Source organism: Schistocerca gregaria, chromosome 3 (genome assembly GCF_023897955.1).
Source record: "Schistocerca gregaria isolate iqSchGreg1 chromosome 3, iqSchGreg1.2, whole genome shotgun sequence".
In the NCBI taxonomy this organism is placed as follows: domain Eukaryota; kingdom Metazoa; phylum Arthropoda; class Insecta; order Orthoptera; family Acrididae; genus Schistocerca; species Schistocerca gregaria.
This window is the reverse complement of record NC_064922.1, coordinates 912,736,761-912,750,936: the sequence shown is the minus strand read 5'-3', so window position 1 is coordinate 912,750,936 and position 14,176 is coordinate 912,736,761. Positions and strand designations below refer to the sequence as shown.

Here is a 14,176-nt window from a genome sequence, read left to right as displayed (position 1 = left end):
GACATGGATGTGTGTGATGTCCTTAGGTTAGTTAGGTTTAATTAGTTCTAAGTTCTAGGCGACTGATGACCTCAGAAGTTAAGTCGCATAGTGCTCAGAGCCATTTGAACCATTTGAAGCTGGACGTTTGTATGTGATTGCCCTTCTGTGAGTGTAAATTTACAATTGGTGGTGTCCTTATATGTAAACTGTTATTTATTGTTCTGTTTTTACATATGTGACTTTTTAAAATCGTGTTGTTTCTGTAATTGTTACTGTGATATTATGAGCCATACACTAAATAAATAAAATTAAAGAATTGAACTCCGCCCGTTTGGTTACTTTACAAATGAGTTTATGCGTTAAATATTTGATGTTAAACATGCAAGCGAGAAATGTTTAGAAACGGTTTGAGATTAGGTTAACTGTAGATCACTAACCTCTCGAAAATTTACGACTGGAGCAGGATATAAAACAGGACATTTTGTACTTCTTTTGACATACCATTGGAGATTTCCATAATTAAGTAATGCGTGACCTATTGTTATGACTTCCTTTCAATAAAATGTGGTGCAAACGATTATTTAGTAACAATGTAACATTTTCCCACCTTTAGTGGACTGAGGGCTATAGTTTATTGGATGTCGCCAACTGCTCTCATTGTGAAACACTGGATGAATATAGTCCAGATAATTTGCGCTCAGTTTTATGGAGAAGTAAGTTTTTCACACATATCGATGTTTATGATGCCATATCTCCTGAACTATGTATCGTACAATGATATAATTTCGCAGTTACATTCGGCAATATACGTGGCTGCCTTAAAAATGTATCGCGAATAGAGTTAGTGATAAAGGAGCAATTAATTAAACGCCATGTCCGATATTGAAGTTTCACTGTGCGCCCTTTTGAATAAAAGCTATTTTTCGATGCATCTATCTATGAAATCATCTCTCTTGAACTATGTGTCGCACGATAATGTAATAATTACAAAATTATTTTGCAGGTGCAGTCAGTGGTATATGTGGATACTGTCTGCAAACCGTGTTGCAAATAGAATTGGTAGTAAAGATGTAATAATTAAAACGCCATACCTGATGCTAAAGTTTTACTGCACGGACAGCGGAAACGTAGTGAGCGATAATGTATTTTCTTTCAATCATTTTTTTATTCTTTTATTTTGGATGACAGCGAGAAAATGTTTCGTAAAGGTTTGACATCGCCTACAGCGCCTCTCTTGGGCTCGTGACCATATATGTTGGACCATAGATGATTGGACAAGCGTGGCCTGATCAGATAAGTTCCGATTTCAGTTGGTAAGAGCTAATGGTAAGGATCGAGTGTGGCGCTGACCCCGCAAAGCCATGGATCCAAGTTGTCAACAAGACACTGTGCAAGCCGGTCATGGTTTTATGATGGCCTGTGCTGTGTTTACATGGAATGGGATGGATCCCGTGATCCAACTGAACCGAACATTGACTGGAAATGGTTATGTCCGGCTACTTGGAGGCCTTTTGCAGCCATTCATGGACTCTATGTTCCCAGACCACAATGGAATTTTTGTGGATGACAATGCGCGATCTCACCGGGCGACAACAGTTCGCGACTGGGTTGAAGAACGTTCTGGACAATTCGAGCGAATGACTTTGCCACCCAGATCGCCCAGCATGGAAGGGAATCAAGGGATCAAGGGGTCAGTTCCCACAAAGTACTGCGCCGGCAACACTTTCGCAATTATGAACGGTTCTAGAGGCAACATGTCTCAGTGTTTGTACAGGAGACGTCCAACGACTTGTGGAGTCCCATGCCACATCGAGCTGCTGCACTACGCCAACCAAAAGGAGGTCTAACACAATATTAGGAGGTGCCCCATGACGTCCGTCATGTCAGTGTGCTTTTTAGATGTTTTGTATTGTAACAGTGCTGAATTGAAGTTGATGAAGAAGAATACCTGTACTGAGTTAATTTTTTCCTGTCCAACCAGGAACGTGAGACATGTTTTCTGTGTATCTTGTATTCTGATCTGATCGCTTCATTTTCTTCTTCCGTTTCCAGACGCTCGCATCGAGTCTGACGAAACCGACGCCCACTCGGCGCTGGGCAATGCAAACCGTTATTGCAACGTCTGTTATCTGTAGCGGTAACGTCTCTATAGAACCGCAAGAATGCCATGCTCCAACGACCTGCTGTTAAGTACAGGCGTATTCCCTTGTTCTTCGAACACTTTATTGGCTTGTGATTTATCTGCAGCACACAAACGCGAAACGACACCACATTGTGTGTAGAATAGGAGGTAGATACAGGAAACTAAAACCGTTCTTCTGGACAAGAGTAGGGATGATGTTTCTGAACACACAGAGAAAACTCATTCCGTAGCTGTCTCATTTTTACTGCTTGTATCCTCAGTTCAAAACGGACGAGAACGTACACGAAGAGAGACTTGCAGAACACTTTTTAATTTTCGTTTATACTAACTTGTTTCAAGATAACCTCTAACGAGGCTATTAACGTGACTCAAGACTGTAATGGTCTGCAATGATATGCAGACGGAATGTTGTTGCGTTACCTGGTGGAGAAAGATTGCATCTGACGACGCAGAAAGTCAAGGACAGACTGCACTTGTCTGAACCCGTACGTGCTTCCAAGCAGAAGATAGTTATCAGAGAAATGAGAACAAGTCTGGCAACTTGAACATAATAAATGTACACTCCGTTTACTGCAACCCCAAAGAGACATGAAACCTAGAAGTTTCGCGCTAAATATGCTAGTCTACAAAGAAGATACTCGAAAATGAACCGATTTACAAAAGTAGATAAGAACACGCTACAAAAAGAGCAATGCTGCCTTGGAAGACAAACTCGTAAACGAGTTTGGGGGCCCGTAAGCATAGAAAATTTCAGAGGACGACTATTCTGAATTGTGATAGAAGAGAGTATTGACGTAGTACAGCAAAAGGAGTTAGAGTTCAAGACCATTTTTGAACCATGTTTTGAAAAGTGACGTAGTGTACGATCTCTGACTGTTGGTAGCAACGAAGTATTAAGGGGATTTTAGGACTATAGTGCTAGATTGAAACTTTACGGCCATATAGACGACAGAAACTCAAATTATCTGCTGATACGAGTGAATTCAGAGGTACCGGTATTCACATATTAACGTGTGGACTTTTGAAAGTGTCGTCTGCCGTTAGTTGCGAATCTGGAAGTAGAGCGCGTGCATATCGGCATCTGGGGACTATTTAGGTTCCTCCAGGCTAGGAACCTTTTAAATAGACCATCATCCATCACCATCTTAATCCTTGAATATAGAGTGAAAGTGAAATGCAAGAGTGTTGTACTTATTTTATTTACCTAATACTAATCAGTGAAGGTTTTACGGAACGAAAGCTACTCAGCAGTAAGTCAGCACCATCTACCGGAAAGCGTAGGCATTAACTAACACGCTAACCGAAGTGAACGTTAACGTGTTTTACGAAATGCTTAATATGAACTTTTGTGACTCTTTGACGTTCCCACTCCCTCCGAAAGGTGGCGCAGGCTGTCTTAATCATAAAAGGGGAGAGTTTTAGCCGGGCAAATTACTAAATAAAAGCGATATTTACAAGACTCGCAGTAATAGCAAAACACAAGGCTCGCACCTCATCGGAGAGTCGTCGCTGTCACGTCGGGAAGTAAAGCCGGAAAACCTACCGACGATACGTATCTACGAGCAGACGTCGACGTGGAGTACCTAAAAAGGGAACCACAAGAGATTTGGGGATGCTTCAATATGCCGACTTGATGCGATTAGCATACTGGTCTGTTCACGTCTGAAGATGGTATTTAGCGAGAAAAGCTAGTAACTTGAGCTATAAATGTTTCTGTGGTCCGTAACTGTGATAAAAAGTATATAAGCTTCATTAACATGATTCTAAAACGGCACGCTTTCTTACTGTCCACTACGCCAGAGCACACGTCCACGCTGCAGTGCTGGCGCGACGGCTCCTCGGCTCGGCAGTTGACACCTTCACGCCCATTTCTCAGGATCGCGTCGTCCTTGGGCCGCTGATAGCATCCTGATGGGGTGTGCAAGCCGCCCCCGCCGCCGGCAACATCCTGGTACGGTCCCGGTGACATTTGTTGCGCGCGCACGTGCCTCGCGAGTGTTTTGTTTCGGCCGGGCGGTGTCGCGCCGCCCTGATTGGCTCGTTCGACACGCGTCCATAAACGTTTATGTGGGTGCGATACGGTAAATGTTAATGTATGTCAGATGGTCGGATGTGTTTTCGTCGGTAAGATAGGAATCTGGGCGCCTCGCTCGCCAGCGCCCCTAGCGGCGGTGTTGGCAAACAGCCGGCTGTCACGCGCCCGCGCCATTCATTTCCCCGTAGTAATGGTGATACAAACCATTCGCCGGCATCAGATAATTATGTAACCTACTTGTTACCGGCGCGATAGAAATCGTACCCCCGAGTCGGTAGTACCCTCCGCTTTTGCGTGATACATAATGCGTTCCTCTTGCGGTATTCAGGGGCTGTCGACAACTCGTAAATTGAGTGCCCCATTGTTAACGGGTTCCCAGCCACGTAAAATTTCACAGCGAAATTAGCAAATGATGTATTGTATAAGCGTTTCCGTTAACAGCGGATCGTCGGAAAGCCGTTAATCTACTTTTTTTTTGTAGCAGTGACAAAAGAAGCGTTCAGCATCTGCCATTGTGACTGAATTTATTAACTACATCACACATAGTGTAAGAGAGATTGACCGTTTCTTTCTTATGACCGGTTTTTCTCAGGCTGCCACGGACATCATCATTCTATCTCCCAAAGATATTTGTAGCGTTATTCTGCATAGTAATGTCGTTATAAGGATGTTGAAGCGATGTCAAGCGTAATGGAGCTAATGAGACCCTGTAGAAGACACAAAGATAACTGTCGCAACCGCAAGTAATGAGTTGCAGCTCCTGTAAGCAGTGATGATGTTACAGATATATTGTCTTGGCAACAGAGAGAGGTTAGCATGTCGTTAGGTTTGACTATGGAAACGAACTGTTGGCAGCTGCACTTCCGGTGTTATTCATTTTATCTGTGAATTTAGAAGAGAAAATTCTTTCCCTTCTCCAAATATCGTCGCTAATTTGGGTTATGTAATTCATAAAATTTTAAATTATTAACTCGGAAACAAAAAATTAAGTGATAAGATGTAATTGTCTGTTTTTATAACGGTCTAGCCTGCCGAAAATAGTATTGGATATTTTTAATATAAAATTTTAGATATAAGAAAACCACTTTAATGTTTTTACGCTTTTTCATAAGTGTTCTTTATTTTAATATTTTGCTTGCAAATTTCACTAGTATTTTAAGAGATAAAAATTTTCAAAATAACAATGCGCACCCACGTGAAATGCTCTCAGTGGCTGTGGGAGTATTAAATGCAGTCGCTGGCAAAGGTGGCAAAAGATTTGAAAGACTCAGACCTTCGGTCCAGACATATAAAATAACAGTTTTGTCACCGAGGTATGTTCGGTACTTTTATTCTACGATGGTCTTTATTGTAATGTTTCTAGCTCCTTGCTCCTGTCGCACACAATAAAAAAAGACATGTACACTCCCCAGTCTCCTTCACACTTTGCTGATATACCGGTTGGTTGCAAATTATAGTTAAAGTGCAGCTAGTCACAGTGGTCCACCGAGGGATTTTAATTACTGTATAATAACGAAACTTGGTACACATTCTAATGCGTTCGAGCATAATCGATTTACGCCGGAAAAAAATTCCAGTTTTGGCCACCGGGCGCAAATCTGGCGCTGCGAATACAAGAAAGACGTATAGAAATGTATCCATATGTAATGGATTAGGTAGGGATGTGGGCAGGAAAGATCAAACAATTGAGAAAATGTTGGTTTTATTGTTAGCTGCCACTTACGCAGTTTGTTCAATAAGAGCACTGCAGACGCCTACAGATTTGCACCTGTTGACCAAAACTTTTTCCATCATAAATCGGTTCCACAGTAACGCAATCACCAAGTCGCGCTGCCATATAATTATAGCCCCCACTAGACAATACAGCCCCCACTGAACAATCATGAGAAGTTGCACTTTAATTGTAACCACCCGGTGGTATAAATACGAAAAAATAAAGCGAAAAACTTTTCCCGAAACGTCCACGTGATTTAATGGAGCTCAGAAGACTTATTCTTTAAGCTTGCAGTGAAATTACGGAAGACATGTTCCATAGGGTAATCACTAATTTCCGTGTTCGTTTAATGGAAGTTAGGAAACGAAATGGTGGACATATTGAGCATGTGCTGAGTTAGAACAAATCTCAATGGACGGCTCTTCAGCGTAGTATATGTTCCTTTCAGATTGTATTGACAATAGTGTCTATATTCAAAAACAAAATGGTAACACATTTCGTGCTCCACCCTGTATTTATGGATTCTTCGGTCACCTCTTGGCAGAACAATGGAATCCGGAGTACAGAGGTTTAAAAAGAGCTATAACAGATCATTTAGAACCAGATGGCGGGAGTTGTGATAGGGTAAGTGTTTTTTCCTTTGTTGCCTATATAGACTGCAGCACAGTTTGAACGTTGGTATAAATATCACAGCTGAGAGGGAAATATATTTAGCATAATTTAAAAAAAGTTGGTGGTATTTGAGTGCAGCTACAGATCTGGAACTGTGTACCGCCCACTTCCTCTTTGCGCGTTCTAGCAGCGGGGTGAGAGCATCGGTGTTTTGGATGCCCGCAGGCCCCGACATCCCCGGCTTCCTGCTGCAGCCGTTCCGCAAGCCGAAGCGCATCCGGACGGCGTTCAGCCCCAGCCAGCTGCTCAAGCTGGAGCACGCCTTCGAGAAGAACCACTACGTTGTGGGCGCCGAGCGCAAGCAGCTGGCGCAGTCCCTCAGCCTCACCGAGACGCAGGTGAGCGGTCGCCCTGTCTCTACCCACTCCACGCACCTGCCTGCTTGTCTTCTGCACTGTCCACTCAGTATCGACCTACTATAACCTGCTTTAGAGATCGCCTAACTTTTGACGTAAGCTATCTTCTGTTCTAGAAGTACAGGGTGGAGAGCGGTAAATTGCTGATTTGGGAATGGAACAAAAAATAATGAACACTTAAAAACTTAAATTTATATTTTCCTCATTTGGACAATAATAGCAGTTTCTAATTACATGGTTTAAACAGTATATCTGGCAAATGGTTTCATTCACAATCCACAAACTGCCGCAATCGTTTTTTGAAATTCTCACGGGGTGGCCGAGCGGTTCTAGGCGCTACAGTCTGGAACCGCGCGACCGCTACGGTCGCAGGTTATCCTGCCTCGGGCATGGATGTGTGTGATGTACTTAGGTTAGATAGGTTTAAGTAGTTCTAAGTTCTAGGGGACTGATGAGGTGGTGGTGGGTAGTGTTTAACGTCCCGTCGACATCGATGTCATTAGAGACGGAGCGCAAGCTCGGGTTAGGGAAGGATTGGGAAGGAAATCGGCCGTGCCCTTTCAGAGGAACCATCCCGGCATTTGCCTGAAACGATTTAGGGAAATCACGGAAAACCTAAATAAGGATGGCTGGAGACGGGATTGAACCGTCGTCCTCCCGAATGCGAGTCCAGTGTGCCAACCATTGCGCCACGTCGCTCGGTGAGGACTGATGACCTCAGATGTTAAGTCCCATAGTGCTCAGAGCCATTTGAACCATTTGAATAATTTTCATGTACAATAAACAACAAAATCTCTCCTAACATGTAATTACTCTCCATTGCTCGCCGACTATCAGTAGCACCCAACCACACTGCTACCGGCGCCGAATACTTACTGCGGCATTGTTCGTGGCAACTCGACAGCGCATGAAGTCAACCAGGATCTTCATATCATTTCTTATTATTCAAAGGGTATAACAGACTATTTTAATAAGTATATACGTCCTAATGAATACATTGAAAAGAGACGTTTCACCCTCTGACAAATTTATATTTGAGGTCGTTTTTGTTTAATGAATGGTATTGAAGTTACACGTTTCGGCCCACAAACTGCATCCCTGTAGCCAATGAGAACATATAATTCTCCGCTGGTTCCACGTCACCTAAAAGCAGGAACTCACCGAACTTGAGTGTCGTCTGCGTACCGATACGTGTCAGCTTTCCTCGGTAGCAAACACATATCACTTTTTTGTGACGTCAGCTGCCTTCGGCAACACGTAAGACGCTCTGGATGACAAGAATGTAAATAAGGTTGCAAGAGCTAGAAATGTCACTGTGGTCCATTCCCAGTTTTCTCAGATCTTTCACAATTTTTGTCAAACCATGTTATTCTTGGTAGCAGGTGGTTCTAGGTCAATCTGTATTTGCTCCCTTTACCGCTCTTCCCCTACCCCCCTCTCCCATTCCTGCTGTGTCGATTTCTGCTCATCTTTCGAGCACTATCTTCACTATCTTACTGTTGCGCAAACCTGCACGTCTATAGCAACAAATCTGTAACTTTGTTCTTGCTTAATATTAGCACCGTACCTTGCTTCTTATCTTTTGTTCGAATATTCGCTGTGTTCAGTAAGACTTGTTACGGGTATGTGTCCTAGTCATGTTGTTTGTAGACTAACATTTCGTCCGCTTTGGATGTGCACTTCATGATACCGGTATATTTACCACTCTGACGAAGATCATTTGCAGCACTGGCTCACTTTGATGAATGTCATTTTCCGCCTATTATGTACATCATTGTTCCTTTTGAACTGTAGTGGATTATATACAAAAAAACTTCATGAGACTATAAATATACTGTGAAGCAATAGTTAGAATGCCTAACTGTTAAACAGACGTGTACAATATGATTGTGGGTGAGCCCTTATAGGACTTTTTGAGCAATGAAGACTTTCATATTTATAGATGAGTTACCCAGAACATTATTATATAGGGCGTTACTGAATGAAAATGTGCAAAATATGTGAGTTCACCGATCTGTCTCTCCTCAAGATTTGCAATGATTCTAAATGCAACTGTGGCTGAACTAGAGCGTTTTAGACAATCCAAAATCTGCTTTTTCTACTTTAAATTCTCAGCATTACGGATACCTAAGAATTTTGAAATTTTCACCGTATTAATTTTTTCCTTAACGTGTTTTACACGTATCACTGGTGTAGTACCCTAAATATGCAGAACTGAATGTGTTGTGTCTTTTTAAAACTGAGGGTGAGATAACTTTCAGAAAACCAGTCAATGATAATTTTAAGAACATTTTTTTATCATTTCTTCTGTTTCTGTATGTATGCTTCGACTGATTGCAATACTAATGTCATCTTCAAAAAGAACTCATTATGCTTGTCGTGCATTAGAAAATCGTTTACGTGTACGAAGAAGAATAGTGGACCAGAGATTGAGGCTTGAGGAACCCTATACACTAGTCAGAATTACGTCCCCAAACTATATGTTGACTGGATTAATAAGTACAATTTTCTGCATTCTTTTGGTTTAATGTGACATTATCCATTGGTTAACTAAACCATCAGTCCCATAATACTGCAATTTACCTAGAAAAATTAATATGTAGCTACTAAGCCTTCCGCCATTATCTGTTTTACTTCCGACGTATCGAAGTTCATCCACTTGTTCAAGAGTACTAATCTAGTGTTTCTACCACCGCGTCTCTTGCATCGTAGATACAATACGGCATTTTTAGTGCAGAAACACATGATCGCCGTTAAGGAGTTGCCTTTGAACGGGTCGTAAGCGATCTGAATGACGCCGTGATACAGAGAGAGAATGGTGGGTCTATGCTCGAGGGAACAGCAGGCGATGTACTTAGCGGCTAGGGGAGGTGACTGGCAGGGTGCGAAGGGCAGCGTAACCGATACGATACCAAATCGGATTAAGGGCGGCAGCGCACGTCCGCCATTAACCTCGTGCCCCGGTGCAGCGGCAGATGTCCCCATCATGGCCGCCATTCCCCCCGCTCCGGCGCTTAACGACGCATTAATCACATCTGATGAAGTAAGGAGCGGCCCGTCCTTTTTGTGCCCTGCCTCTCTCCGTGTTGCTGTTATTACTACAAGTATTATTATTAAAGAGATTTATATTTGTTTGCCGGCCAAGAAGAATGGGCGAGATTAGCATTTGAATTTCGAACACTGCTCCGGGGATTGAGACAAAGGCCCGTCCCCGCGGGGAACCCACGGCGAATCGGATCGCATTACAAAGGCGCAGCCAGCATTCGTGGCGCAGCTGGCCCGTGGGGGACCGCGCTAGGTGCGAACGCGACCTCACCGCCGCCATGGCTACATCTCCATTTGTACCAGCACCTGGCCCGGTATGCTCTCTGCCATTGCTTTTCTATTACTGCGATATGGACAGAATCTGGATGGAAAGGAATTTTCACTCATCATTTCCCAGTTCCCATGCTCTCTACAAATATGATGGGTGGTCATAGAGTGTTAATTAACTCCGGGTGGAAAAAATAAACCTTGGTAGTATTAGATTTTCTCTACATATTCATCCTTCAGAGCGACATACGAGGGTGATTTGATAAATGTGGTAAGAAAGCAATAAAAATGTTTGTTTCGTAATTAATTTAGTCCCCTTTGAAGGATATACACTTGATCCAGAGATCGTCCAGCTTTTTCATCCCATCGGAAAACAGGTTCTGTCAAACTCTGCAAATTACTCGTTCACTTCAACTATCACGTCCTCACTTGATGAAAATTTCTTCTCAGAAAATCAATATTTTAAACTATGTAACAGGAAGAAGTCAGTTGGGGCTAAGTTTGGTGAATATGGTGCATAAGGAACCAATTCGTGTAGTTTCCACATTGTTATCGATGATGTGTGGGGTGATGCATTACTCTGCTGAAGGAGCATTTTCTACGTTCCAACCTTGGCCCTTTCTCAGCCAACGCATTTCAGAGGATCCAACAATTAATCATAATAGGCTCCAGCAATGGGGTCGCGTTTTTCCAAGTAATCTATGAGGATTATACCTTGAGAATCCCAAAAGACAGTGGCCATAATCCCATCAGCTGCTAGAATGTTGTTTATCTTCTTCGATGCACTTTCACTAGCCTTTGTCCATTTTCTGACTGGCGTTTTGATTCTGGTGTGTAATGATGGATCCAAAAGACAGCAGCCATCATTTCAACAGGTGACAAAATGTTCTTTGTCTTCTTCGGTGCACTTTCACCACCCTTTGCCCATTTTGTGACTGCCGTTTTGACTCTGGTGGGTAATGATGGATGCAGGTTTCATCAACAGTCACAAATCGGCGCAAAAATCTTGAGGATTGCAATTAAACGTCGCCAGACATTGTGTTGAAATGTTATGCTGGTTGCGCGCTTTTGCTCGACTGTGAACAATCGCGGCACCCAACTCGCACGTAGCTTCTTCATAGACAATTCTCTGTGCAGGGTATTATGTACTCGCTCAGCTGAGATGACTACAGTTTCAGCAATAGCACCAATTTTTATTCGGTGGTCTTGCATTACCGTCTCATGGAGTCTCTCAATGGTTTTCTTTGTGGAGATCTTATCTGGACGGCTATAGTGCGCTTCGTCTTCGGTGCTTGTCCGACCACGCTTAAATTCATTAATCCAAAAGTAAATGGTCCTTAGTGATGGTGCAGAGTCCTACGTGAGCTTCATCCAGTTCCGTTTTGATTTGTGCTGCAGTTCGACCCTTCAAATGAAAATATTTAATAACAGTACGACACTCAGTTTGCTCCATTTTCAATCGCAGTCGACACATTGACCTATTCAGATGCCCGTCAACAATGAACTATACGCTGAACAGTCTTGAAATTCTTTATACGATCCTTGGAATAGACAGGCTTACCAACCATAAAGAAAAATGTTTCATTCTTTCATGGAAATTTACCAGACTTATCAAACCACCCTCGTATTTGTGCCAACACTGGATGACTTAACAAGAGCTTGGTTGTAGGAATCTGCATTTTGCCTATTTAGTAGGCCTATATGTTCCGCCACAGAAATCAACTTGTCCTCATTCTGAGAATGCCGACCACGCAACGGTTTCTTCAACCGGAGAAATACAAAGAAATTACTGAATTCAGTGCAGCACACGGGCGATGACACAAAATTTGATTGGCCAAGGAAGCAGCAACTGTGACTGTGTGCTGAGCAGAATGACCTGAGGTGTGTGATCAGTCGCGGAACCCAGGGGGCAAACCTTCGTCGTGTGCAAAATGTCGTGCAAGACCTTCACAACTGATCCAAGACCTATTTTCAGTTTTCCAAATATCTCTGATTGCGAGACGTTGGTCTTCAAGAACCGGGGCCTAAACTTCTCTAGCGAATCCTGGTTCTTCACGGAGAGATGGTCTGCCATTTCCCACTTCACCATTCAGACTTGTGTGACCACATTCGAGGCATCTGAACCACCTACAGTTTGTCACTTGATCATGCCTTGTTGCCGTACACTTCCGCGAACTCGGCGTTAATGTTTACAGCCTTGTTCCACTTCAAGTGCACAGCTATGCACGATAGTTCACCTTTTCATTTGGCTAAGCTATTTTGTTTTGGGTTCTGTAGCACTCTGGTACGTCACTGTGCCACAGGTATTTCACCGTGTTCCAGGATTACTGACATGTGACAATTTTTCAAGGAAATAACTGGAACTATATCATTACACCTCGCCACACCTACATATACTGCTATACTCTGCAAGGTACCTTAAGGTCTGTGACGGACAGTACTCCTTGTACCGTACCAGAATCATTTTGACCCCTTCCTTGTTCCGTTCGTGAATGGGAAGAACGACTGCCATTAAACCTCCTCATGATCTGCAATATCTCTGGTTTCTTCATTGGGTTCATTTCGTGAGACGTACATGGAAGGAAATAATATGTTACTCGAGTCTTGTAGGAACGCACGCACTCAAAATTTCATCAGCAATCCAGCCTGCGACGAAATGTGCCGTTCTATTATTAATGCAACCCAATATGGATCCCAGAATGATGAGCAATATTCAAGATTCGGTCTTGTAAGCTATTACTTCCGGGGCTCAATTACATTTCCTTATGATTCTTCCGACGAATGTCGCAAGGAGACCACAACGCAGTCGGATTTTTTTATGGTATGTGAAGTTCCAAAACTCAAATATCAATATGCCAAAACAGTTTTATGGAGCTCTGAAAAATTCTGGTGAATATCGACTTCGAAGTTTTTCGATCGTCTGTACTACTCTAGAGAAACGTTGATTGTCTGACCCCTCCATACCGTACTCAAATAACGCCGTTGACAGGGATGACGTGGTAGTCAATCGGTCCCGAACTGGCCTGTCGATAGTACATTTCATCCATACACGATGATTGAGTTGCCCCTATAGATGTCCGCAGTATTATACCACGCCTTCAGAAATCACGCCCCTGATTTTTGTATTCTCTCTCTTGCTACAGAAAAAAATATACAGGAATTGTTAATAGCAAATTTAATGTATTTATATTTTTGACAGGGATGCGTTTCCACTGGGGGCCGTAGTTTTCGGGGTATTCAAGAAAAACGTACAAAAGTGGCCTCCAAACGCAACCCTACTCCCACTCTGCAAACCCCACCCCCCGCTGGTCAGAATTTTTCTAGAAAGTTGTTCACGGCACTACTATCACGGAACAACAAACATTTGCGACTGCTCGCTTCATTCACCATAAACGACCTTTTTCATTCCACATTGCCTGGCCTTATTACGCCACTGGCATAGAGTAGCACTTACAAGTTGTAAAGCTGTCGTTTTTGTAAATTTTAGCTAACAATTTTGTGAATTTTACAGACATAAAATATAAAATTAAGCCGTATTCGCCAGGCCTTCTGACTGCAAAACTGCTGTGCTTGTAAGGGTTAAGTTTTGATAGAATTATTAGTTTTGGGTAACATTTACAGAAGTAGCTTTTATTCCATTGCGTCACGAGCACGTTAAAATCGATAATGTTAACGAAATAACCGGCTGTGCTGGTGGCGTAATAGCCCAGTCAATAGAGGCCAAAAAAGGTTGAATATTGCGAGTGTTTCGTGTAGTTGGGAATTTGTTAGTGGGAGAGAAGAGTGCGATAACAACGTACTAGGGATTCTGACTGGTCATGGATGAGTGTAGGGGTGGAAAAGCGTTTGAAGGTCACATTTGTACGTTTCTCTTGAAACTTTGTTCACTACAACGATATGAATAGGAGTGCGTTTGTTTTAAATTTCACCCTACATTTCTTATTTGGTAAGCCTCTTCCTCT

The 14,176-nt window shown here is 42.8% G+C and overlaps 1 protein-coding gene across 2 annotated transcripts in view; it reads left to right on the top strand.

Moving 5' to 3' along the window:
- Nucleotides 1-14,176, top strand: part of LOC126355348 (homeobox protein EMX1-like) — a 265,187-nt gene that overhangs the window by 205,899 nt on the left and 45,112 nt on the right. The window contains exon 2 of one of the 2 annotated variants that reach the window (XM_050005642.1): nucleotides 6,712-6,884. The exons of the other annotated variant lie outside the window; for it this stretch is intronic. Within the exon in view, the coding sequence (XP_049861599.1) occupies nucleotides 6,712-6,884 (173 nt within the window). The remainder of the gene's footprint in view (nucleotides 1-6,711; nucleotides 6,885-14,176) is intronic. 2 annotated transcript variants of the gene reach the window in all.